General features: G+C 38.3%; 1 protein-coding gene across 3 annotated transcripts in view; it reads left to right on the top strand.

Moving 5' to 3' along the window:
* Positions 1 to 25,794, top strand: part of adgrb2 (adhesion G protein-coupled receptor B2) — a 293,767-nt gene that overhangs the window by 266,059 nt on the left and 1,914 nt on the right. Inside the window, exons 26-33 of one of the 3 annotated variants that reach the window (XM_016530375.1) lie at positions 1,917 to 2,252; positions 3,155 to 3,194; positions 3,343 to 3,357; positions 5,079 to 5,824; positions 10,238 to 10,273; positions 16,007 to 16,120; positions 21,595 to 21,646; positions 23,955 to 24,008. In XM_016530375.1, the coding sequence (XP_016385861.1) occupies positions 1,917 to 2,252; positions 3,155 to 3,194; positions 3,343 to 3,357; positions 5,079 to 5,824; positions 10,238 to 10,273; positions 16,007 to 16,120; positions 21,595 to 21,646; positions 23,955 to 23,992 (1,377 nt within the window). In that variant the 3' untranslated portion in view covers positions 23,993 to 24,008. The remainder of the gene's footprint in view (positions 1 to 1,916; positions 2,253 to 3,154; positions 3,195 to 3,342; positions 3,358 to 5,078; positions 5,825 to 10,237; positions 10,274 to 16,006; positions 16,121 to 21,594; positions 21,647 to 23,954; positions 24,009 to 25,794) is intronic. The other 2 variants (XM_016530377.1, XM_016530376.1) reach the window with 2 other exon arrangements.

Below are 25,794 nucleotides of genomic sequence, written 5' to 3'. Positions count from 1 at the left end.
AGTACTTAAGTAAAAGTACAAAGTACTCCTCTCAAAAACTACTCAGAGTACTAGTTACTAGTTACTTTTTATCCAGCGATATTTAATGAATTACCAAAAAATATTCATTCATATCAAAGATCTATGTGGATAATAGCTAAAAAATAAGATAAAACCCACTTTTATCTTATTGACAAAGTATGTGAATTAGTGGTCATGATACAGGAATTACTAACTTCAATACCTTGAAAAATATAAATATCTAAAGTACCCATAAACCGGAAGTTGCAACTGACTTCAGTGTTGCGTTCCAAGTGAAACGGAATATTGAATAAAGGGCGGGGTTTTATTGTGGTGCACCTCCACTCCACCTCTTGCTCATATTCACGGTTGGATAGGAGTGTTTAAGAATATCTGCTTGTTACGTCTAACATCATGCTTCACCGCTTATGGGTCCTAACGCTCTGCCAGACACCCCCCAAAAAACAACAAACTGTGCATACACACACTTATGATGTCATGTAATACTGAAAAATTATAACCCTAACCTTTATCACCTTACTGAAGTCCCAGATAGTCTGACGGTGATTCAGCTAAAATATAGTGTCTGAGACACTGTGAGCACGGAGACTGTAGTGTGCACAGCAGATTTTTAAATGCTTAGCTTAAATATGTAATATTAATTAAATAATGCTCATAAATGGCTGTCCAGATAGTATTCTCAAGTGAAATGAGTAAAGGCATGGACCCGGAAACAGCAGTCCTTACGTCATGACTTAACAAGAGGATTCTCCCCAAGCTGTCAAACTGAGGTCACCAGAGCGAGAACGCCATTTACTCAAAAAAGTACAAGTACCCGAAAAAACTACTTAATTACAGTAACGTGAGTAGTTGTAATTCGTTACCTCCACCACTGCTTAATACGCAGGTCAAATATAAATATGTGATTTCTTTCCCAGCTATTTATCTTCATAGACATAACAGACCGTGTTTTTGTAACTTATGTGTGTTTTTAACATGAACTTGTGTGTATTTGGCGGTTTAAGTGCAATAAGACATGAAAGAGAACTTAGATTAGTACTCACATGCCGTGTGACAGCCACTTTCTGTGTGCATGCTTCGGATGTGTGCGCTCAAAAAAAAGTTTATCAGAAGTTTAAACTGATATGGCTTTAAAACACATGATTTCAGCGCAATAGACATGATAATCAAAACCAAAAAGATGTTTTTTTTACAGAATATCTGAGGAACGTGCTGTAAAGGCACAGCCCTATTCTGGAAAACAGGGTGGGGAGCAGCAGTTCATTTGCATTTAAAGGCACATGCATGAAAACAGTGAGTTTCTGTTTCCACTCAAAATAGGCATTTTAAAAATGATATAATAAATTAGCTGTGGGGTATTTTGAGCTACAACTTCACAGACACATTCTGGGGACACCTGAGACTTATATTACATATAGGCATAATAGGTGCCTTTTAAAATCTGAAACATTTGGAATAGCATTGCACATATTGAATTTATTTATTTATTTATTTATTTATTTTTTGAAAGGTCAACTAGTTGTGAATAAAATTACCAGTAATTATATCCAATACAAAAAAGCAATCAAGAATGTCAGTAACTTATAACCTTATGGGGTATTTTCATATAGTTTTTAAGCCCTTTACCCAGTGCCTTGCAGTGATTTCAAAGATTAGACTTGCATGTAGCCATGGCAACTACAGCAGGAACTCTCCAAGTGTGTGTGTGAATAAGATTGGATGAGAGGGATCACCGCCCCTGCAGGTCTGCTCCACCTTTCGGCTTCCTCACTTCAACTCACCCCTCACTTTTTATCTCTCCCTACCTTTCTCTCCATTCTGCCTCTTTGCCGGCAGAGGATCCTCACTTTTTATCTCTCCCTACCTTTCTCTCCATTCTGCCTCTTTGCCGGCAGAGGAGCCCACACCATCCGAGCCTCTACAGTCAGGAGCAGTGCGGCTCGCTCCGATATTCACCTGGGTGCTGCCAAGGCTGCCACCAAACCTGCACCGCCCACCCTCCTCTAGCCTTGGCCAATCACAGTCATGGACATAACCATAACCACACCCACATTCTCCACCAGAACCACACTCAGACTCTAAACCACACCCACCTTCTCAATCACAACCATGCCCATACTCTTAACCACACCCACACCTTGAGCCACAACCACTTGCATACGCTTAACCACAACCATGCCCACGTTCTCCACCAGAGCCAGAGCCTTGTCTTGGAGCACAATCACATGACCGTACGTCTCTGAAATGTGCTTTATTGCACGTGTTTGCTTTAGAGTTAGTGCTGTCAATTTTAGAGTGTAGCTGACAGCCTAGCGTGAGCATTTTAGCCAGCTAATTAGATAAGTGGTTAGCTGTCAGCAAGTTATTTAGTGCAAAGTAACTGCTTAGATTCCATGGCTGTGCAGTAAAAGTTTTGCATAGTCACAGGTCTCTTTTCTTGTCTCATGCCCCTTTCATTAAACTTCAACACGCAGGTATACGCATACATACAGGTTGCTCTCGCTAGGGCATGCTAAAATTGTTCCATAGAGTAATACCCTGACTAAAGCTTTGTTTTGAACTCCTTTGAGAGTCAATTCTTTTGGCAGCAATAGCCAACGCTGCATTTCAATGAGGGCCTGGAGTTAAAAAGAGCTGCTCTAGGATGGACATTTTCGGTTTACCCTGAGGTACTCAGTCAGTTTGTGTCCATTGTACTGTACCTTTTTTTAAGAGTCCTCCCCTTTTTTCATGAAAATAATATCAGCTTTGTTTGTTTGGAAAGTCAAGCCCAGCTGTGTCAGACTGCGGTATGCTAATTTATGTTCACTTTGGTTCATTGTAATTAGTGCTGGTGCCAAGGGATGTGCTATTTACTGTAGAGGTGTTGCAGATGTGTTGCACTAGACTAGTACTTTGTCTAAACACAGCATGATGATTGCTAAAATGAACAACTTGTTTATTTTTGATGGACTCTTTAACCACCACATACTGCTTATAACAGATTAGCTCCACCCTTCATCATACATAAACTGTATGACCCAAATGTAAATGATGAAGAATTGGTCTCTATATGTTTCGTTCACTTGTGGACAGCATGCCATTTGTAACAAGCTGAAGTAATCTCTTCTCTGTCCTTCATTCACTTACACAGACGGACTTTGAAAAAGATGTGGACTTAGCGTGTCAAACAGGTAAGTACTTCTGGGACCTCTTTGCTTTCTCATTCTTGCACTTTCCTCACCATTTTTTCACTTTGCCCTGGTTCTAATGCAGTTTGTTTGGTCAAATATGTGCATGTAAAGTTAACCCTGCACATCATTGTCTCCCCCTCACCTGCAGAAAGAGGACACCCATGTAAGTCTCACTCTTAAGTTAGAACATTCCTGTTTGTATGTCATTTGTGTTAGTTAGACTATAGCATTTTGTTGATTTGCATGAACTGACATACACATGCACATGACTGCTTTTTGATTGTCATATCCTTATCTACTTTGGCATACTAGAGCCTTACAGGGATAGTTCACCCAAAAATGAAAATTCTGTCATTAATTACTCACCCTCATGTCGTTCCAAACCCGTAAGATCTTTGTTCATCTTTGGAACACAAGTAAAGATATTCTTGATGAAAGCCGAGAGCTGTCTGACCCTGCAAAGACAGCAATGTTACTGAAATGTTCCCAGGCCCAGAAACGTAGTTAAGGACATTATTAAAATAGTCCATGTGACATCAGAAGAATGGTTGAATAAAGTTATTTTTGTTTTCTTTCCGCACAAAAAGTGTTTTCGTAGCTTTGTAAAATTACAGTTGAACCACTGATGTCACATGGATTATTTTAACGATGTACTTACTACCTTTCTGGGCCTTTAACGTGGTAGTTGCGTTGCTGTCTATGCAGGGTCAGAAAGCTCTTAGATTTCATCAAAAATATCTTAATGTGTGTTTCGAAGATGAACGATGAACGATGAACGGTCTTATGGGTTTGGAACGACATGAAGGTGAGTAATGATGGCATAATTTTCATTTTTGGGTGAACTATCCTTTTCATTTTAGCTTGGAATGTCAAGTTCCAAGAACCGTAATTGGCAGGTTTAGTTTTAACACTAAACCAACTTGATCATGTTACTAGTTTCACAGAAAAAGGCTGTGTTGCAGCGTTGGCATGGCAGGTTTATTAATGTCTATACTTATCTTGGTCTGTAACCTGAACATTATAGGAATAGAAACACAAATTTGTATCAGTTTTGTGGATTATAAACTACCGTTGCTGTAATATCGACCTTATAAAATTCAAAATAAGACAAAATCAAAGGAAGGTTCCTTTTTATTTTATTTTATTTTATTTTATAAGTATGTTATTTTAAATATATGCACTTGTCTTGTATTCATTTATTTTCTTTCACCTTTTGGACTGAGTTATGTTGGCTGTTAAATGTGACCTTATTAATGATGTATAAAACCGGGTAGGCCATTACGGCTGATGGTTTTTCTCTTAGACAAGCTGATTTGTGCATGGCTTTCCTTCCTAACCCTACCTAATTCAAGTGAACTCCTACTGTAACACCTCTGGGTCACCAACCTTTGCAACCGTCCAACTTCTGCATGCCGAGACTCCTGGATAATAATTCACCTGCCTGAAAATGTTTGTCCTTTCCTGCCCTCACTGCCTTACTTTTACCTGCTCTTTTGAACTCTGTACTGACACACTCCATTTCCACGCACTGTAACTGAGTTTATTTTCTTTTGTCTCTTTTCCCATCATTCCCTCCACCGATCACATTATCTCTGCACCCACTCAAATCAATCTTGCTTACTCTGTCACTGCTTCAACCTCTTCCCAAAACATCTGGACTCTGTACCTTTGGGAACTGCTTTGTAACCATCTTCCATCCCTTTTCTTTTTTGTCATGTGCTGTTTTGGCATCCAACTTCGTTATGATCTGTTTCTCTCTTGGTTCTTTGCCGCTCTGTCCATCTGTGTGATCATGTGCACTCGACCTCTGTTTCTGTCTCTTTCTTCCTCCCCACTTCTGTCTATCTGTTCTCTTTCTCTCTTCCTTTCTCCTTTCTACCTCAGTCATTTTTAAGGAGGTAAACACCTGTAACCCTGCTACCATAACTGGCACTCTATCCCGCATCTCCCTGGACGATGAGGACGACCCCAAGTTGGCAACTCATCAGGAAGGCGTTAATTTCAGCAGCCTGCCTGGGAACATCCCACCCCCTAATCTCCTGGTGCAGGTACCTCCTTTGGGTCCGCTGAATGAGCTAAGCGAGCAGCCACTAAAGAAGGACGTTAATGTGGAGCAACAAGGTCAGCATCAACGATCTGGACCCATCTACCTGTGCACGGAGAGCGGGCTGGGTTGGGCCCGACCAAACCCTTCTTCCACCCAGGATTCAGCTGGTGGTGGAGGTGGGGAAGGGGACTACATGGTGTTGCCACGTCGGACAGTCAGTCTCAAGCCCCCTCCTCCAACCCAAGATGAGGGGAAGCCCCTGAACATTACACTAGATGACCCTCCATTTCCTCCACCCCCTTCACCCATGACTCTGCATCCAGCAGAGAGTGAGGCATACCCTGCAGACTTTGCAGCTGTGGACCACATCAGCATGAACCTAAACAGCTCCTATGGCACGCTCAAACAGTTGCCGGCCCACACCGGGCACACGCATTCCCACACCAACACCCAAACCCTGCAGGTCAAGCAGAATCGTCCCTCTGTCCGGCAGATCCTTACCTCGGGAACAGTGGAGCGCACCAGAACCCTTCCCCGCAACCTGGGCAGCACCAACACCAGCCTCTCGGCTGGATCTTTGGAAGTAAGTAAGGGTTAAAAAAGGGGTTCATTCTTTCACAATCTAGAATCATCACTGCTGAATGTCCCAGGGTATTTTGGAAACCACCTGCAGTTTGCCGTTTTGGCGTACAACCTAGGAGCACAATAGTGTTGTAAACTCCTAGCATTATTGCCAGGAAAAGGGAACTGGGGACCACATAGCACAGAGAATCATTATGGCAGGAAAATGTCAGTTAGATCTGCACAAAAACATCACCAAGACAAAAACAAGCATGAATTCAGTGATTGCGAAACACACCAACCCAAACACAAAAAACTGTACATTCCTAACCTAGCAACAGACAATTTCTTACTAGTTCTCTCAAAATTAAAATTGTCATCATTCACGTCATTCCCAACATGTTTGACTTTCCTCTGTGAAACACAAAAAAGGATATTTTGAAGGTTTTTTTGAAAGTCACTAGGGTCCAAAACAACACTAGACCCCATTTGCTTTCCAAAATTACATATTTTGTGTTCAGCAGAAGAACATAAGTCAGGTTTGGAATAACATCTGGGTGAATACTTTAAAGCTGTTGTTACAAGAGAGAAATACTGAGGCTGAATTATCTTATAAGTAATGTCTCCTTTCATTTCGGGGCCGGATGACGCTACATCATCTGTAGTCCCTGAGACACCATACATACTGATCATCTAGCAACTCTCTCATCAGTCTGTCACAGGAATGCATTCAGGTGTGCCTTCTATACCCAGAGTCCCCTGTCAACATGATGTTACACAACTTAGTGACTGCATCGGTGTGTGTGTGTGCGCAGTTGCTCTTCTCTCTATAATTACACTACAGCCCCACAAGGAGAAACAGCAGATGGTGAGAGAGAAACAGCGCTGAAATAAAGCCACAGCTCTCCAGCAGCCCAGCAATGTTCAGCACAAGCCCAGAATATCATTTAGTCCTGTAACATAATTATAGAGAGCAATGCAGATAATTTGGAATCAACATCCTCTTGCTCAGCTAAAGGTCTCCTGAAGCTTCTCTTCAGGTTTCAGAGATGCAATGAGTAAAATGGAGCTGATTCACACTGAAAAGCACATCAGATAACTGGCTAGGCATCTGTGAGAGGCCTACTATGCTCTTGACCAACCATGTTCACAAATTCCTCACATTATTTTATGTAAAAAGGCATTAAACATTCCTGAAAAGGTTCATTAAAGCTATGCTGAAGATTTTGATTGTGTCCATACAATGAAAGTCAGTGGGGTCCAAAACAACACTAGACCCCATTTGCTTTCCAAAATTACATATTTTGTGTTCAGCAGAAGAACATAAGTCAGGTTTGGAATAACATCTGGGTGAATACTTTAAAGCTGTTGTTACAAGAGAGAAATACTGAGGCTGAATTATCTTATAAGTAATGTCTCCTTTCATTTCGGGGCCGGATGACGCTACATCATCTGTAGTCCCTGAGACACCATACATACTGATCATCTAGCAACTCTCTCATCAGTCTGTCACAGGAATGCATTCAGGTGTGCCTTCTATACCCAGAGTCCCCTGTCAACATGATGTTACACAACTTAGTGACTGCATCGGTGTGTGTGTGTGCGCAGTTGCTCTTCTCTCTATAATTACACTACAGCCCCACAAGGAGAAACAGCAGATGGTGAGAGAGAAACAGCCAGAGGAAGTGCCTGAGAGAGCCTGCACTCCTTCATTAACGGACACAAAACCTTCCCTCTCTGTCTGCGACACATAGTTCTTGGGGCTGGGGCATGAATTTCTAACTAAAGTCAGTTGTCAAACTTAAAGTCAAAATAAAATGTGTAGGTTTTTTTCAGCTCTTTTTACCAACCAAAATAGGGTATGAAACTGCAAATGATCAATGAACAGAGGTGCTTAAGCATGGTCTCAGGAGCTCAAACTAATATAAAAAAGTTTTTCTTCCATTTTAAACAGTGATTTGTGATTTAATGTTTTCTAGCTATAATTTTATCAAATAAATCACAAACAAAATGTATAAAATATACTAATAATAATAATACCGCAAAAGGGGTATAAGTAAGGCAGGTTAAAATCTTCCATACATTAATCTTTTGTTTATAAGGCCTAGTTAGTTTGGGACCAAATGCTAATTGATCATCCTGTATTTCCCTTAATTGAAGAAAATAATTAGTTTGGTCGTGTTTTTTTTTTCATCCTTGAATACCTCATTCACTCTTAAATGAATCATATTATGGAAGCAAAATATTAATTTCATGTTGACTTTAAAAAACTAATTAATGCTTTGATAGCTGACCACCTATAAAATACACTAAATGTTTCTCAATCATTCTCCATCTATCTGTGTCTCACTTACTCATAAGTGCCTGTAAATGCAGCCACAGGTTGTTAGAGTATACACCATTTTGTATATTAATTTCATATCAGACATCAAGCTGGAAAGGCTGCATTTTACCAGTTTTTTAACTTCACTTTTCTTCTAAATAACTCACTGACTCAGGTTTGGTTGTCATAAGGTTGGACAACTCAGGGAAAGTTACCTAAAGTACTGATATTTTATTGGGCTTGAACACTGGTGAAGTTTGTGTTGCTTTGGCTTCCTCTCACCTCACTCACCCAGTGACACCTGAAGTAACTTTGTCAACAACTAACATCTCACACTTAACTTCTCACAAAGTAAACATCATGACTCATCCTCCCTTTGTGAGTGGCATAGGCCCAGGTCTTGACTGATTTGTGTTCTGCGAGTCTGAGCTTGTGACAAATCGCCACCATGTGTACTGACACTATTGGTTAACTGTATTTGTGAGTGTTCCGAAGACTTTTTATTATAGACTGTCTCTTATATTAATTTTAAGCTTCAAATACAACAGGAAATGGACATATTCTGTTTGCTTTTTAGATTGATTTACAGGATAGAAAACCCTTCGGAGATGCATATATAACACTTAATGGGCACTAACTACAATACAAAGCTACAGTGCTAGAGTCCAAAATTAATACTCGTGTCAAATGTCATTGCCAAGAAACATATAGACCTGCTTAGTTTCAGTATGTTAGTCTTATCCTTGCTGAGCCATTCAGTCTTAAATGCAAGTATTCTACTAATGAAAACTTTTGTTATGATTTAAATGTCTTCCGACTTTAGAAGTTTATATATTATATAATTAATATATTAGATCAGAAGTTATTTTCTACAGAACTCCATGTGGCAACATTATGTGTGTCCTATTATACTGTATGTATTAGCCAATAAAATGGAAATGTGAGGAAAACATCCCTTACCACAATAGGTCTTCAAATTTTTGTGACATTTGTCATGTCACTGAGAGACACAGATTGGCTCATCCTGTATGTGTTGCTATGAGTGGCATAATGACCTGCAATGTTAGGTCATTAATTAATCTGCTCAGAAAAGGTAGCTAAGTAATCCCATTTTCCAAGGACAAATATATGTTCATAAAGGATTTTCATTCAGGTTTTTTTTGTTTGTTACCTTTGTAATGGGGAAAAGAAACTAGGTGCAGGTAACATGGAGAAAGAGTACACATTGTTCATTTATACTACCAACACTGTAACAACACAAAGCTGGTTGAAAATCTGTTAAGTTGTTCTTTAATAAAAATTAATGAAAATACAGATTCATGGGCCTATAACAAACATTTAATGCCCGTTGGTCTTCTCAACCGACTCACCAAGTGGAGCATTAAGTTAATTTGAAACCCTGTACATTACTATGCAAAGTGCAGAAGTACAAACAAATTTTGTTAGAACTAAGCAAGTTCCTACCGAGCAAGTGGTTTTGGTGTTTACAGAAGATTAGAGATGTTTACAGACTGAGACATTTATAACATATTATGCCATTTTCTAAACATTCTACCGCTTCTGCTGTTTACATTATATGCAGACAGAGTATTTATTTATTTATTTATTTATTTTTTAATCAAAGGCTCATATCATCATCACTTATGCTGTTTTATGGAGGAAAATCCTATCCAAGGCCTATCCAACCAGTGGCCCAATCCGGCCTGTTTGAAATTTTCAGTGACCCACATAAAGATGCCAGTAAAATATCCTAAAATGATGTCATTAAATATACTGTATTAGATGTAACCAGTTTCAGGTATGATTTGAAAAGTACACATTATATATATTTTTTAAAATATGGACATTGTTATGCACTTCTCTTATGCTGTAAGACGCCCGCCATACACACACTTATTGTTGAAGGCAAATACACCTTTCCTGTGTTCACGGTGAAGTGCGGTTTCAATCCAAACATAAAACACCCACTGGAAAAGCAGTTCAGCTGAAGGGTATTATATGCTCACTGCACCTGCATGAGGCAATTGCGTCATGGGCGCCAGTTTACTCAGGTGCTGAAAGATGTGCAGTTGTGATTGATGGTGTCTTCTCTCCCCCTCCCCCTTCCCCCAGAGGAAAAGAGTACGGTACTCTGAGCTGGACTTTGAGGTAAGACCCCATCCCCATCTGCCCTCAGACTAGTGTTTGTGCTTCTGTCCAACATTATCTAGAGATTTTTCAATGGACGCATACAGGAGCCAATGATAGTTGCTGCTCTGGTGCTTGTTTCCCCCATCATGCATTTAGTATTAGCAACAGTCCTATCCATGGCAGAACTGCTTAGTGTTTCACATGCCTTGACTTCTTAGGCTTTTTCGGCATTGTTTCAAAATAGGGTGACCACATATTGCACATTGAAATATATATAATAAAATTAAACTATACATATGTAATGTTTAATATAAATTATACATTAACTTAATTGAGTGTGTATAAGCGTTTGTGTGTTTAAATACAGTTCTGCACATAAGTTTACATTCCCCTGGTGGAATATGAAAGATGTTAATGATTATTACAATGGTATGTTATTTATTTAGTGCTGTCCTGAATGAGCTGTAGAAGGTCAGCCTACCTAGAACATCAACAGTTGAGTCACTGGTTTGTCATAAACCATGGGTGTCCAAACTTGGTTAAGGAGGGCCAATGTCTTGCAGAGTTAACTCCAACTTGCCTCAAAACGTCTGCCTGGAAGTTTCTAGTATGTCTAGTAAGACCTTGATTAGCTGGTTCAGGTGTGTTTAATTGGGTTGGAGCTAAACTCTGCAGGACAGACTAAACTACAGCCCCACAAGGAGAAACAGCAGATGGTGAGAGAGAAACAGCCAGAGGAAGTGCCTGAGAGAGCCTGCACTCCTTCATTAACGGACACAAAACCTTCCCTCTCTGTCTGCGACACATAGTTCTTGGGGCTGGGGCATGAATTTCTAACTAAAGTCAGTTGTCAAACTTAAAGTCAAAATAAAATGTGTAGGTTTTTTTCAGCTCTTTTTACCAACCAAAATAGGGTATGAAACTGCAAATGATCAATGAACAGAGGTGCTTAAGCATGGTCTCAGGAGCTCAAACTAATATAAAAAAGTTTTTCTTCCATTTTAAACAGTGATTTGTGATTTAATGTTTTCTAGCTATAATTTTATCAAATAAATCACAAACAAAATGTATAAAATATACTAATAATAATAATACCGCAAAAGGGGTATAAGTAAGGCAGGTTAAAATCTTCCATACATTAATCTTTTGTTTATAAGGCCTAGTTAGTTTGGGACCAAATGCTAATTGATCATCCTGTATTTCCCTTAATTGAAGAAAATAATTAGTTTGGTCGTGTTTTTTTTTTCATCCTTGAATACCTCATTCACTCTTAAATGAATCATATTATGGAAGCAAAATATTAATTTCATGTTGACTTTAAAAAACTAATTAATGCTTTGATAGCTGACCACCTATAAAATACACTAAATGTTTCTCAATCATTCTCCATCTATCTGTGTCTCACTTACTCATAAGTGCCTGTAAATGCAGCCACAGGTTGTTAGAGTATACACCATTTTGTATATTAATTTCATATCAGACATCAAGCTGGAAAGGCTGCATTTTACCAGTTTTTTAACTTCACTTTTCTTCTAAATAACTCACTGACTCAGGTTTGGTTGTCATAAGGTTGGACAACTCAGGGAAAGTTACCTAAAGTACTGATATTTTATTGGGCTTGAACACTGGTGAAGTTTGTGTTGCTTTGGCTTCCTCTCACCTCACTCACCCAGTGACACCTGAAGTAACTTTGTCAACAACTAACATCTCACACTTAACTTCTCACAAAGTAAACATCATGACTCATCCTCCCTTTGTGAGTGGCATAGGCCCAGGTCTTGACTGATTTGTGTTCTGCGAGTCTGAGCTTGTGACAAATCGCCACCATGTGTACTGACACTATTGGTTAACTGTATTTGTGAGTGTTCCGAAGACTTTTTATTATAGACTGTCTCTTATATTAATTTTAAGCTTCAAATACAACAGGAAATGGACATATTCTGTTTGCTTTTTAGATTGATTTACAGGATAGAAAACCCTTCGGAGATGCATATATAACACTTAATGGGCACTAACTACAATACAAAGCTACAGTGCTAGAGTCCAAAATTAATACTCGTGTCAAATGTCATTGCCAAGAAACATATAGACCTGCTTAGTTTCAGTATGTTAGTCTTATCCTTGCTGAGCCATTCAGTCTTAAATGCAAGTATTCTACTAATGAAAACTTTTGTTATGATTTAAATGTCTTCCGACTTTAGAAGTTTATATATTATATAATTAATATATTAGATCAGAAGTTATTTTCTACAGAACTCCATGTGGCAACATTATGTGTGTCCTATTATACTGTATGTATTAGCCAATAAAATGGAAATGTGAGGAAAACATCCCTTACCACAATAGGTCTTCAAATTTTTGTGACATTTGTCATGTCACTGAGAGACACAGATTGGCTCATCCTGTATGTGTTGCTATGAGTGGCATAATGACCTGCAATGTTAGGTCATTAATTAATCTGCTCAGAAAAGGTAGCTAAGTAATCCCATTTTCCAAGGACAAATATATGTTCATAAAGGATTTTCATTCAGGTTTTTTTTGTTTGTTACCTTTGTAATGGGGAAAAGAAACTAGGTGCAGGTAACATGGAGAAAGAGTACACATTGTTCATTTATACTACCAACACTGTAACAACACAAAGCTGGTTGAAAATCTGTTAAGTTGTTCTTTAATAAAAATTAATGAAAATACAGATTCATGGGCCTATAACAAACATTTAATGCCCGTTGGTCTTCTCAACCGACTCACCAAGTGGAGCATTAAGTTAATTTGAAACCCTGTACATTACTATGCAAAGTGCAGAAGTACAAACAAATTTTGTTAGAACTAAGCAAGTTCCTACCGAGCAAGTGGTTTTGGTGTTTACAGAAGATTAGAGATGTTTACAGACTGAGACATTTATAACATATTATGCCATTTTCTAAACATTCTACCGCTTCTGCTGTTTACATTATATGCAGACAGAGTATTTATTTATTTATTTATTTATTTTTTAATCAAAGGCTCATATCATCATCACTTATGCTGTTTTATGGAGGAAAATCCTATCCAAGGCCTATCCAACCAGTGGCCCAATCCGGCCTGTTTGAAATTTTCAGTGACCCACATAAAGATGCCAGTAAAATATCCTAAAATGATGTCATTAAATATACTGTATTAGATGTAACCAGTTTCAGGTATGATTTGAAAAGTACACATTATATATATTTTTTAAAATATGGACATTGTTATGCACTTCTCTTATGCTGTAAGACGCCCGCCATACACACACTTATTGTTGAAGGCAAATACACCTTTCCTGTGTTCACGGTGAAGTGCGGTTTCAATCCAAACATAAAACACCCACTGGAAAAGCAGTTCAGCTGAAGGGTATTATATGCTCACTGCACCTGCATGAGGCAATTGCGTCATGGGCGCCAGTTTACTCAGGTGCTGAAAGATGTGCAGTTGTGATTGATGGTGTCTTCTCTCCCCCTCCCCCTTCCCCCAGAGGAAAAGAGTACGGTACTCTGAGCTGGACTTTGAGGTAAGACCCCATCCCCATCTGCCCTCAGACTAGTGTTTGTGCTTCTGTCCAACATTATCTAGAGATTTTTCAATGGACGCATACAGGAGCCAATGATAGTTGCTGCTCTAGTGCTTGTTTCCCCCATCATGCATTTAGTATTAGCAACAGTCCTATCCATGGCAGAACTGCTTAGTGTTTCACATGCCTTGACTTCTTAGGCTTTTTCGGCATTGTTTCAAAATAGGGTGACCACATATTGCACATTGAAATATATATAATAAAATTAAACTATACATATGTAATGTTTAATATAAATTATACATTAACTTAATTGAGTGTGTATAAGCGTTTGTGTGTTTAAATACAGTTCTGCACATAAGTTTACATCCCCCTGGTGGAATATGAAAGATATTAATGATTATTACAATGGTATGTTATTTATTTAGTGCTGTCCTGAATGAGCTGTAGAAGGTCAGCCTACCTAGAACATCAACAGTTGAGTCACTGGTTTGTCATAAACCATGGGTGTCCAAACTTGGTTAAGGAGGGCCAATGTCTTGCAGAGTTAACTCCAACTTGCCTCAAAACGTCTGCCTGGAAGTTTCTAGTATGTCTAGTAAGACCTTGATTAGCTGGTTCAGGTGTGTTTAATTGGGTTGGAGCTAAACTCTGCAGGACAGACTAAAGTTCTGCTAAACTCTGCTAAAGTTTTGATGAATAATTGTAATTTACAGCATTCCTGCAGTTCAAATATAGTTTAAACATTGCGTAGCAATAGCTATGCTCAGTAAATTCAGAAACTGTTCTGCATTTAGCATTTCAGAAATCTGGTCACCCTATTTCAATATGACATCTTTGATATGTCTTCACAAAGTGTGCTGTGTAATGACACCATAGACAAGCAGGATATGTTTCTGAATACAGAAGGATCAAGGCTGCAGAAACACTGAACCAGTGTAGAGCTCTGTAAGTGTTGAGTGAGTGGCATTATTGTGTGTGAAAGAGATAGACGGCATAATGAGACGAGTAGAGACTGCACGTGTATGACTGAGGCAGCCTGGAGGGCACCTCCATGGAATGATCTACTGGCAGGATCCAGCAAATCTCCAGTCTAAACATCCCAATCCATTTTCTCCAGAACACACTTGTGTGCTTTTAAACCAGCTGTTCCTCAATTATATTTGAAAGCTTAAGTTATGACTGGATATTTGCTCTCCAGTATGGAGGCTTCTTCTCAAACAGAGGTATGTCTTGTTACTAACGCATTCAGATGCTTTTAGAGCTTCATAACTTTTTCCATCCTAGTCAGTGCTGCATGAGATCTTCTCCCTCCTGTCCTGATAAACAATTGAGGTTGACAGTAGACTAAAATAATTTAAAATGATTTAGATAATCATTTGTTTTGTTACAAGGATTCATTTTGAAAAGTTAATTAGCTGAAATATCCCTGTAAATACATAGCAATGTAGTGCATTTAGTTTTAATTCATTAAATTCCTTTTGAAAACAAAAACAAAATAATATTAGACTAAAATAGGTATTGCTCTGGTGAGAAAAAAACAGTTAGTCTCACAGCCTGGTTAAACTGATCTGTTTGCTGGTTTGGCATTTGTAGCACTTGTTTTCTGGTCAGGCTGGATTGTTGTGTATTTATGTGCTCTGGCACTCATATTTTGACAAGTAGAATTCACACTGAGCATAATGAAGTTAAATGGGTGAATGTGCTACATTAAATGCCATAAAATGTAAGCATTTTATAAATTAATATATTTAACTTTGGTAGCCCTAAAATAAATGAGAATTGTTATATACAGTAACCATTTATAGGAAGCAAAATAAACCCAAAATTCCATTATTTCTCAGAAATCAACCCTAGTATATGGATGCTTACATTCGCAGGTTGGAGCTCCATGTCAGCTCTGCGTGAACACCAGCTGTGACTACAAAACAGCCCAGCCAGCTTCCAACCACCTCCAATTAAGTCTGTGAATTGGTGGAAGCGTCTGTCAGTAAGAAATTATACTGACCAGAGAGCTTGAACATTGTTTAATACCCATCAGAACCAATCCGTTTTACTACTCAATCAGAACACCACCCTTCGAGAGGATGCATGTTCATAGTGACCCTAGTTTTGCGGTTTAACACCAGTAGCCGTTGACCCAGCTCCTTCCTGGCCTGCCCTTTCTTATTTTTGCTTTTGTTTCTTTTTGTTTTTTGTTTGTTTGTTTTCCCCCTTCCTTACAGAAAGTGATGCACACTCGCAAAAGACACTCAGAGCTCTACCATGAACTCAACCACTCCACCAAGTTCCACACCATAGACAGGTATAACAAGGACCCTGCCATGTCCTCCTTCAAGGTAAGACCCCTCTAACCTGCGACCCCACACTGATACCCATCCCTGACATGGTCAAATTGTTCACTTTAAGTGAAATAATCTCACCATGTGTTATCTAAAAATCCTGCGTAATTGCGTCACAAACTCGCTAATGTATTACTATGCTCACACGTGTAACGCTGCAGGAGCTTTAAAGCAATAGTAACTGGAGCTCTAAATTGTTTCTTATACATGAATTACTAATGATAGTTACGTACATAATTTGTTACTGAAGGAAACTTCTTGTTTTAATGGTGTAGTAATGTCTTTAATTCCTTTTAACCTGCTTTAAAATTACAGGGATTCAAATCCAGAAACGTTTTGATATTAAAAATTATTCAAATGGATATGCTATCTGATAATTGAAAAATGAAATTCTGTCATCATTTATTCACTCTCATGTTGTTTTAAACCTGTAGGACTTTAATGTATGGGCAATAACTTTTTTTTTTTTAAAGAAATATCTTTATGTTTCACAGAAGAAAGAAAAGCATACATGTTTGGAAAGACACGAGGGTGAATAAATGATAACAGAATTTTCATTTTTGGGTGAACTATCCCTTTAAAAGTAAAAAAAAAACAGTTTTGGGTGAACTACCCCTTTAAAAGTAAAAAAAAAAAATTTAAAAAAAAGAAAGAATGGGGAGTGAACAGTTTGTATTGTGATACTTGAATTTAAATTAGAAAAAAAGTAGTTTGAAATGCACCTGGTGTTTGAAAAACTCATCTTTATCAGCACATGCACTACTTTCCATTTCTCCAAGCCTTGTGTTTTGTAAGCTAATTAATACAGTATTAATAGCTGGATCATATTTAGTCTACTGCCATTAAGCTTCTCAAAGTACACCTGCCCGCTGCAGCACTGTCTCCTATCTGCTTCCCCTGGAAAGAGCTGAGTGTTCATCTTTGCATTAGCTAGACTGCTGAATCGTCAATGTTCTATTAGCGAAAGGAGCATTGCAACATCCACGCGCCAGTGTCCAGAGGCTTTTGTCATTATGATTTAAAAACAAATGCCCTGTGGAAAATTACCTGCCCGCAATTTGCGACAAGTGTATACTTTGGTGGCATTTGCCACATGCTCACTCACTTTTCATTTGGATCATGCTGTCTGCAGCCTCAGTTACAGCCTATTCTAGCCCATTAGATCCTTGTGCTGCATTACTTTTCACCAGAGGCGTGTCCTGGGGTGGCCCTGGCCACTGGAGGGATTTGATTGGTCACCCCAAAATTCTAGCCATCTCTTAAGTTATCAGTGAAGATATATGTAGTATTTTTCTTGACAATGAGTCTGTACCCTACATGGGCCACCCCAGTCAAAAAAGTCTGGACACACCACTACTGGATAACTTCAGACAAGCATTAGATTAGAGGTTCATGTTCTCACATTACAGAGGATCAAATGCTTTCTAAATGCTTTTCAAATGTTTTGACACTAAAGAGTTCTTCTGACAGTATTGATGAGTCATGATGCTTTTAGCATTCGCCTTTCGATTCCCAATGGAAAAGCTTCCAGCTTGCATCATAAAAGTATTTTGATTTCATTCCACAGGTTTGATTATGTTGACAATGCTGTAATTACAGCGATAATGGTGTGCAGGAGAGTTTGAAAAAATGAAATTGCACATTTGTAATTATTATAATAACTCAGTGCCTAAGACAATCAATTGTTTGGATTTCTTCTTTAGGTCAGGACCAATGTAAGAGCGATTTTCCACTTATTTTTCATAATTCCTTCATAAAGAAGTGGTTTTCAAATGCATGATGATAAATGTAATCTAAAAAAACATAAGTGCACTTTACAGGATCCTGCTGGATTTATAACCATTCAACATTACATAACTTTCCCTAAAACCAGTCTACCTCATGAAACCACATCTACCTCAAAAACTATAACGTCATAACAACAAATCTGTGCTAAAAAAAAAAAAAGAAAAGTGCCATGCCAGTGGTCTTTAAACCCCTCTAACAATCCGGCCGACTTCACAGGTTCCTCCTCCACCTCCACCACGACAATCTGAGCCTTTAACACGGAGAATGAGCTTCGTTTACAAAGAGAGCCAACGTAAGCATGTCAACCAGACCCAGTATTCCCAGCCCCGTGTGGTAGGGCCCTGATTTATGAAGGCTCTCATTGTATTTAAAACCAAACCGTACATATAAACCCTTATAAACCACAAAAACCTTCGGTTAAATTGATCAAAATGTATTTTAAAAGATCATAAACACTTAAAATTTAATTTGGCCACAAATCTGCATTAAAGTGAGAATAACCTGATTGGTGTACGGTAAGTAAGCACATACTCCTCCAGCAACAAGGTGATACCGATGATATTAGAAGTGTGTTTGGCGTGTGTGTGGGCCGTTAAAGAGATGAGTGCACATTCGGGAAAAATCTAAGCCATTTTTATTTTATTTCATTTTTATAAAGTCTTATTCTAGACTTTCCTTTTATCCCATTGGATAATTCTAACAGCTGGTGAGGAAAGTGAGCTTAGTGGGGTCTCTAACACATCCAAATGGCCCCTTCCAGACACTGTCCATTTCTTCTAATCGTCTTTCTCTCTCTATTTTCCTCCTACATACGCTGACTTCAATCTCTCGTTTGTACCACGGGTTCGCTTCATCTTCTTCTTTTTTTCTATGGGGACAGTGGAGGCGCCTTAGTCACTTGCAGTCCGTTAAATTGCTTGTGTTAGTGTGAATGGAGCTTGATGCAGTATGAAAGGCAGTTAACCTCTAAGTGAAGATGCTGGCTGGGCTGATAGCTGTAGCGGAGGCACCCCATATGGTCCCAAATGGATGAAGGACTGGTACCCTGTGTTCAATCTATTCATGCTAATGGGGATCCTACAAATGAACACAGCGGCAAACTTGAGAGCAGAGGAAGGCAACAGTCTGGCTCTTGAAATATGTATTAGCTGAAAACCTCTGCTCTTACACCCACTGACTGTTTTACGAAAGAGTAAACATCATAAATACATGCACGGAGTTAGCAATAATGTAAGATTTGAACAATCCCCTAACCTAAAGTATTAAACTAAGGCACATAACCCACATAATGTATGATATGGACATGACTGATGCTTTAAATCATGTACTACATTTCTATGCATTTTTTTTTCTTCTTATGAAGGGTGATACAGTTTGGTTAAAAAATCGTGAACTTATTTGAAAGGAGGAGGATTAAGGGCAAAATGTATGATTTTTTTTAAGGTAAAAATATAAATTGCCTAATAAATCACAGTTTAATTTTAAATGCATTTAATTTCACAATAAATGATTAAAATAAAAAAAAAATATTATGTTTTTGTATGTAAAAACATTGTCCACCACATTTGATTTTTTTTTTTTTTTTTTCTCCGATCTGTACATTAGGTTGTTTTGTTATGTTACACCCCTGGAAAGAATTACAAACGCAGCTTTTTAAAAGAAAATATTTTTAGAGTACAGAGACAACAATACTATAGTCTTCTGGTAAAATATATTATGGCTAACTCGTCTGTAATCTGAACAACATTTCTGCAATTACTATGATTGCAGCTAAAATATGTGTTGAGTCACCTACTTAAATTACATCTAGGTGTTAAAGGCCTTCATCTGCAATTAGAAAGTTTAATCCAAAGCATGATTACATTCTGTGAACCCTATCAACTAGTACTATTCAAAGTGCTTTCTAGTATAAATGGCTCATTAAATCTTTCAAAACCCTATAGCACTGATAATATATAGTATCAGTCATAGAGTGGTCTCATGAATCTAAAATTGTAATTGTCATGCTTTAAAGGTTACGCTCTGAACATTTATCAGTACTCACACAGTGTGTGTGATTATAAGTACCCATTAGTGTGCATCTGTGAGTGTTTACCTATTCTTAGCGTGTTTGGTTATGCCTCGTTGAAACTGTTTCCCTGCAGTTGAGTTGAATTATTGGCATCTGAGCCCAACTGTGAAGTTCAGGTGTTTGAAACAGTTTGCTACAGTGAGGACGAGTATGTTTTCACCCTTGTCGATTTTCTCTCATAATAGTTTCCTCATTTACTGGAGCTCCATCCCTCTCGGGTATCAACTGAATAACCTATTTTTGCCATCTTGTATTTGCCTTTTGTCCACATAAAATTAGGCCCGAAATGATATTTTCATTACAGATTATTGTGTTGACCGAAAATGATATTTTCTTTACGGAGTATTGTGTTGACCGAACTTGAAGCAGATGCACCATCAAACAGCTTAATGAAGGGGCTTAAAGCTGGGATGGGACTCTTGCACACTCATACACATACGGCAAAATGCTAATTTGCAGTCTGTGCCAATTAAGACGTAATTAGTGAGATATGTCATGTCTGCAGATTTCACCATGTAGAACTCTCTTCCTGCTGTATTGTAGCGCAGCTCATATCTGGATCATGGTATAGAAGGGATAATAGTCATTTTTGTGACAGTTTTGTGTCTATTTTGCCCTTTTGTGTTTTTTCTAACATTGAACTGAGTAGAATAGATTACAGACTATTAGCAGAGCTTACATAATGCAGTATAACTCAGCAATGGCTGTCATAGCAGAGAGACCAGATAAGGCTTTAAGCGCATTATCCTTTATACATAATGTATGACTTTATAACGGAGGGAACTCAGAGATCATGTATGCAATGAAGGTGACCGTATATATCAACATTTATTGTGGTTATCCGATTATATTTAATGCTCCAGGAGTTAAGATACACATTCCACTGAAACAAACAGCCTAATATGTACATTATCCCATAATTCTGGCCTTTTATTGTGGGTTGGAGACCCCAAAGCTCACTAAATATATTTTTTTGTGTATAAATGTATAAATGTAGAGGGGAGAATTCACTAAAATTGCACAACGCTGCCTGTGTTGTTTCAGCACATTCACTAAAGGAATTATGCAAATCAGGTATACAATTATGCTAATTAAAATGTAATGCAAACAGCTAAAAAAAATGTGGTGTTCAACACAATTTGCATGACACTATTGTATCTTTTGAAAGGTTTTAATTGTCAAAATGTGGACGGTGCGGTAGACTACTGCTATCTGGCGTACTTTAACTACACTATATAGTTTTAGTACATTGCTCCGATCCAGACGCCTGAACTGGCTTTAAAATGCTATAATTAAATATATAGCCAGTTAAAATGCTCTTCTCTATCATTTGATTATCTTTTGATGAATTACCACTCCCAAAATGGCAAAACTAAAATTGTTTAGTGAATTCGCCCCAGACACTCATCTCTGACAAAGGGCTTGTCGTTCTATCCTGCTTCTCGTTCTGTGTTGCATACCCACATTGTTTTACTCGATCCACTATACATTTTTATCTTTTTGTTATGGATTTTTATTTATTGTTTATGTTGTGTATTGTTGTCTTTTTCATAATGCACTGCTGCCAGTCTTTGTCTTTCCTTGGTTTGAAACTACATGTTTTCTGTCATAGTTTGACTGTAGCCAGGCAGTCAGCAGACCCAAGGGCGACAAACAGAGAAAAGGTAACAGAAAAAAAATCTCATCCAGAGAGCAGTGTGTTTGAGCCATAGAGTCACAGAGAGTGTTTCTTTTTGTCCTTTCCACCCTATAGTCTCCATAGAAACTTCTAGACCAGTACAGAACTCCCACAGCGACTAAACTTGCTCTCCCCCGCTGCCCTGTTGCTGTAGACACTGCTCCTTTCACATCTTTCCTTTGCTTCATTGTGCAACAGCTGACTTCTTCTCTGACCTGTGCGTTCTCATTTGCGTAGTGGACACATACTGTAGGTTGTGGTCACTGCTGTGTTGCTGTACCTTCCTTGCTTTCTGTGCACACCTATTTCTAGTTCTCGAATCCAAAGAGTGTCTTTGTGTAGAAGAGGTGATACAGTTGTTTAACTTTGTAAAAACATAAATTGGTGAATTTTTCTTGGGTAAAAAACAAAGGAGTGATTTGAATATTATTTTCATTTTCCTATACCTCATCAGTGGACTAGGGTCATGCAGACTGTATGTATTCTTGCTGATGTCATTCCTGCCCATCACTACTTTCGGAAAAGAGAGGAAGGGAAGGGGGGGTGAGGGAGTGACATCCATTTTTAAAATCTATGAGAATCCTCTATAGGGACTAGCTACAAAATGAGTAAAGACAGAATAGCTCTTTTCAAAAATGTAGTGAGCTGCCTACCAAGACAGCATTTTAAGGGGATTTTGGGGGCACTCCTGATGTGAAATCTAAATCAAATTGTAAGCAGCTACATTATCCTGCCTCCTAATATTTCTCATTTTGGATAATTTCTGAGGCAGCATGATACATATCCTTTGCGAAGCAAGGAATCAATCTCATAATTGTAAGCACAGTGAAATTTATCTTATGGCTGAAATGCACAACTTTCACAATCTGAACAGATTTCAAAACGTCTTAAACTTTGAAAATGTTTACAGAGAAAGACTGGGCATCAATTAATGGAGGTCAATTAAATGACCTCCAATTAGGCCCTGTCCACACGAACGCGGTTATTTTTAAAAATATATATATTATATAATATTATAATGTGTTGTTAGCACAGCAACATGTTAAAATACCAAAATGTATCCAAAATATTGGAGTCAAGAAAAATACAGTATAAATTCAATATTTAAAAAAAAAAAATAGTCCAATCTGGTTTAAATTAGTTATTTTATTGTGGTGTTAGCTTAGCAATGTTAAAATGCTAAAGAAAAAGGTATCCAAAATCGCGGATGGAGTCAAAAGAAAAAAAAAATTATAAATATACTTAATTTGACACTGAAATGTTCAATCTATTTCAGATTAGCTATTTTAGCAACATGCTATTTCTTAGCAACATGCTAAGACACTTCAGAGTTATACTGTATACAGCAGTTCAAAGATCACTCATAAGGTTCTGATTTAGTTAGCATGCTGCCTTAGATGGTAGGCAGCAGGTTTTAATACAGAGTTTATGTCTCCATGTCCATTTTTCCTCCAAATCATCACAGAATTTCCTTTTCTTTAGCATGCAGTGCTAAGTTTCCTCTTCCTCTACTGCAGTGTTTCAATACAGACATGCTCGATGTGGTTCATATATGCTAAAGTTAGCAGTCGCCTCTCTTGAGCATAGTGCTGTAGCCGTTTAAGTTGTCTCTGTCTGTCTTTGTGCAAAAGAAATATGGAGGAAGGGAGTGCACTTGCCTCCAAAATTGAATCCATAGACTCCTCCATCAAGGTAACAAAAATTCAAACAAGCATCGCTTCCCCCCAGACATGTTCAGTGACTGTGATCCCCCTCCTTTTCTCTCTTTCACTCTCTCGCTCTGCCTGTCTCTCTCTCTGTCTCTCTTCCTTTATTTTCCTTTCCCACACTAACGCGGTTATTTTTAAAACCACAGCTTTTTCTACGCGGTTTGGCTGTTCGTCCACATGCAAACGCAGCGCCAGGTCACTGAAACCGAACATTTTTGAAAATGCCTGCCACGGTGAAGATTTTCAAAAACTCCGGTTGCAGTGTTATCGTGTAGACAGCGAAACGGGAGTTTTTGGTTTGTGACGTCGGAGCCTGCGCTGTTATCTCCACCTACTGGAAACTTTTTCAGGCTTCTGATTGGCCAACATGGCTTTAGGGTTGAGATTATATCGCCACCTGTTGGTTTGGCATGCTCTTGACAGTGCTTCATAGCATGCGTTTGCGTTTTCATTTGGACGGAGATTTTTTTAAAAAAACGGAAGGAGGAAAAACTCAGTTTATAAAAATACCCGTGTACGTGTGGACATGGCCTTAATAAAGTAAAATCTGCAGTATATGCCCAATCCTCATTTTTATTGCAACAGAGGGAAAAGCGATGGAGCATTTCGTCTGCCGGAGGTGAAAAGAATTCTTCGAGTGTAAGTAGAAAAGGCCTGACAAGGAAAGATGGAGAAAGCTAGAGGAAGTGAAGGAGGGTTGTTGGGAGCGAAGCGATCGGGAGGAAGAGAGATGGAGGGGAAAGGAAATACGCAAGAGCAGCACAATCGCGTTAGCATTCTCTTAGGAATAAAGTTGGGCCCCTCTTCGGCATTAACAACACTTCTGCTCGACAAAATGTTCCTTCTTCAGCGTTTAGCATGCAAATTGGCTGCCAGATTATGCTTTTTGTATCCATTTTGCCAACTGTCAGCCTGTTACATTGGGTGAATTATAATCAGGCTGCTATCGCCCCCTTGTGGACGGAAACTTGCTTACATGAGCCTACAAACTCAGATTTATTTATTTATTTAGGTTGTGAATGAGAGCCAAAAGAAAAGATGTCCAGTTTGCTCTCTACTCGAAATGTTGTTGTAATGTGCATGTGTGAGTTTAGTGTGTATATGTGTGTTTGTGTCTGTGTTCATTTTTCCATTTCCATGGTAACCGGCAAACCCGCCCACACAACTTTAGTTTAAGCCTCCCCTTTTACAAACACTCATGAACAAGAGGAAGGCAGAGAAACGTATTCTCAGTCATACCTCAGAGGAGTCATTTACATGGGGTTTTCCAATCTCCCTAATCCGTCACACATGCAATCAGCAGGCGTTTGAGCTGAGGGGGAGCCGACAGCAACCCTGTAATTGATCGCCTCAAACGTTTCAAAATATGCAGGTTCATACATCTCATTTTTGGGGAAGCTGGGAATAGATTTGAGAGGAGGGGAACTGCAAGATAAATTTGTGAGGTCTCAACAGAGCCCCTGCGAGTGGCCTGGCTCTCAATTTTTTTATATTCCTACAATCCCAACCTCATATTGCCCCAGTCTCTGTGTGATTAGATTAATCTGCCCCTACTGTATAATGCAATTTACCTACCATTAAGAGGCCGTATAGCTGTAGGATACACCATTAGCCTCAATGGGATGGAGAGTGTATGTGTTCTGGCCATCTGAAGTAATGAACACCTGGAATAGCCGGGCATAAAACGCAGCACAGACCACCACTAATGCCGACGAGTGGGTCGCTCCATATGTTGTATAGACAAGTCGTAATGGAGCAAGACTATAAGGCCATTTAGTCTTTATGCTGCTGTTGAAACGTGCATTCAGGCACATTAAATGCGAATTACAAATGCCCGAGCACATTTTCATTAGTCACATTCCAGATGAGATAAAATGTTGTTTTTCAGTCTTATGATGCTCTTTGCATGTTTAAAAATGACCATGGTAGTGATGGTTGCTGCCAGAATACTGTAGATAAGAGTGATATTGGTATAGCACTGTAAAATTAAAATAAATGTATTGTTTTTGTTATTGTAGTGGTGGCTAACCCCAAATGTGTATGTAGTGTGAATAAGTGTATATAGTATATTTTATTATTATATAGTTTTTTTTGTTCATGTTTTATATTTGTAATATTTATTGTAATATTCAACCAATGTTGAAAACAGTTGCGCTGCTTAATTTAATTATTTATTGTTTAAGGATTCTTTGATAAATAGAACGTTCAAAGGAACAGCATTTATTTGAAATAGAAAAAATCTATAGCATTATAAGTCTTTACTGTAACTGTTAATTAATCTAATGCATCCTTGCTGAATATAAGTATTGGTTTATATTAAATACTTAATATTAATCAAATAAAAATATATTTTGAACAATAGTCTATATAACTTATGGTTAACCACCACCACTGTAATAAAAATAAATACATTTTTAAAAAAAAG

This window comes from Sinocyclocheilus rhinocerous, unplaced genomic scaffold (genome assembly GCF_001515625.1).
Source record: "Sinocyclocheilus rhinocerous isolate Xijiao unplaced genomic scaffold, SAMN03320098_v1.1 scaffold781, whole genome shotgun sequence".
Taxonomy (NCBI): Eukaryota; Metazoa; Chordata; class Actinopteri; order Cypriniformes; family Cyprinidae; genus Sinocyclocheilus; species Sinocyclocheilus rhinocerous.
The sequence above is the reverse complement of the archived record's forward strand: the minus strand, read 5'-3'. Positions and strand labels throughout refer to the sequence as shown.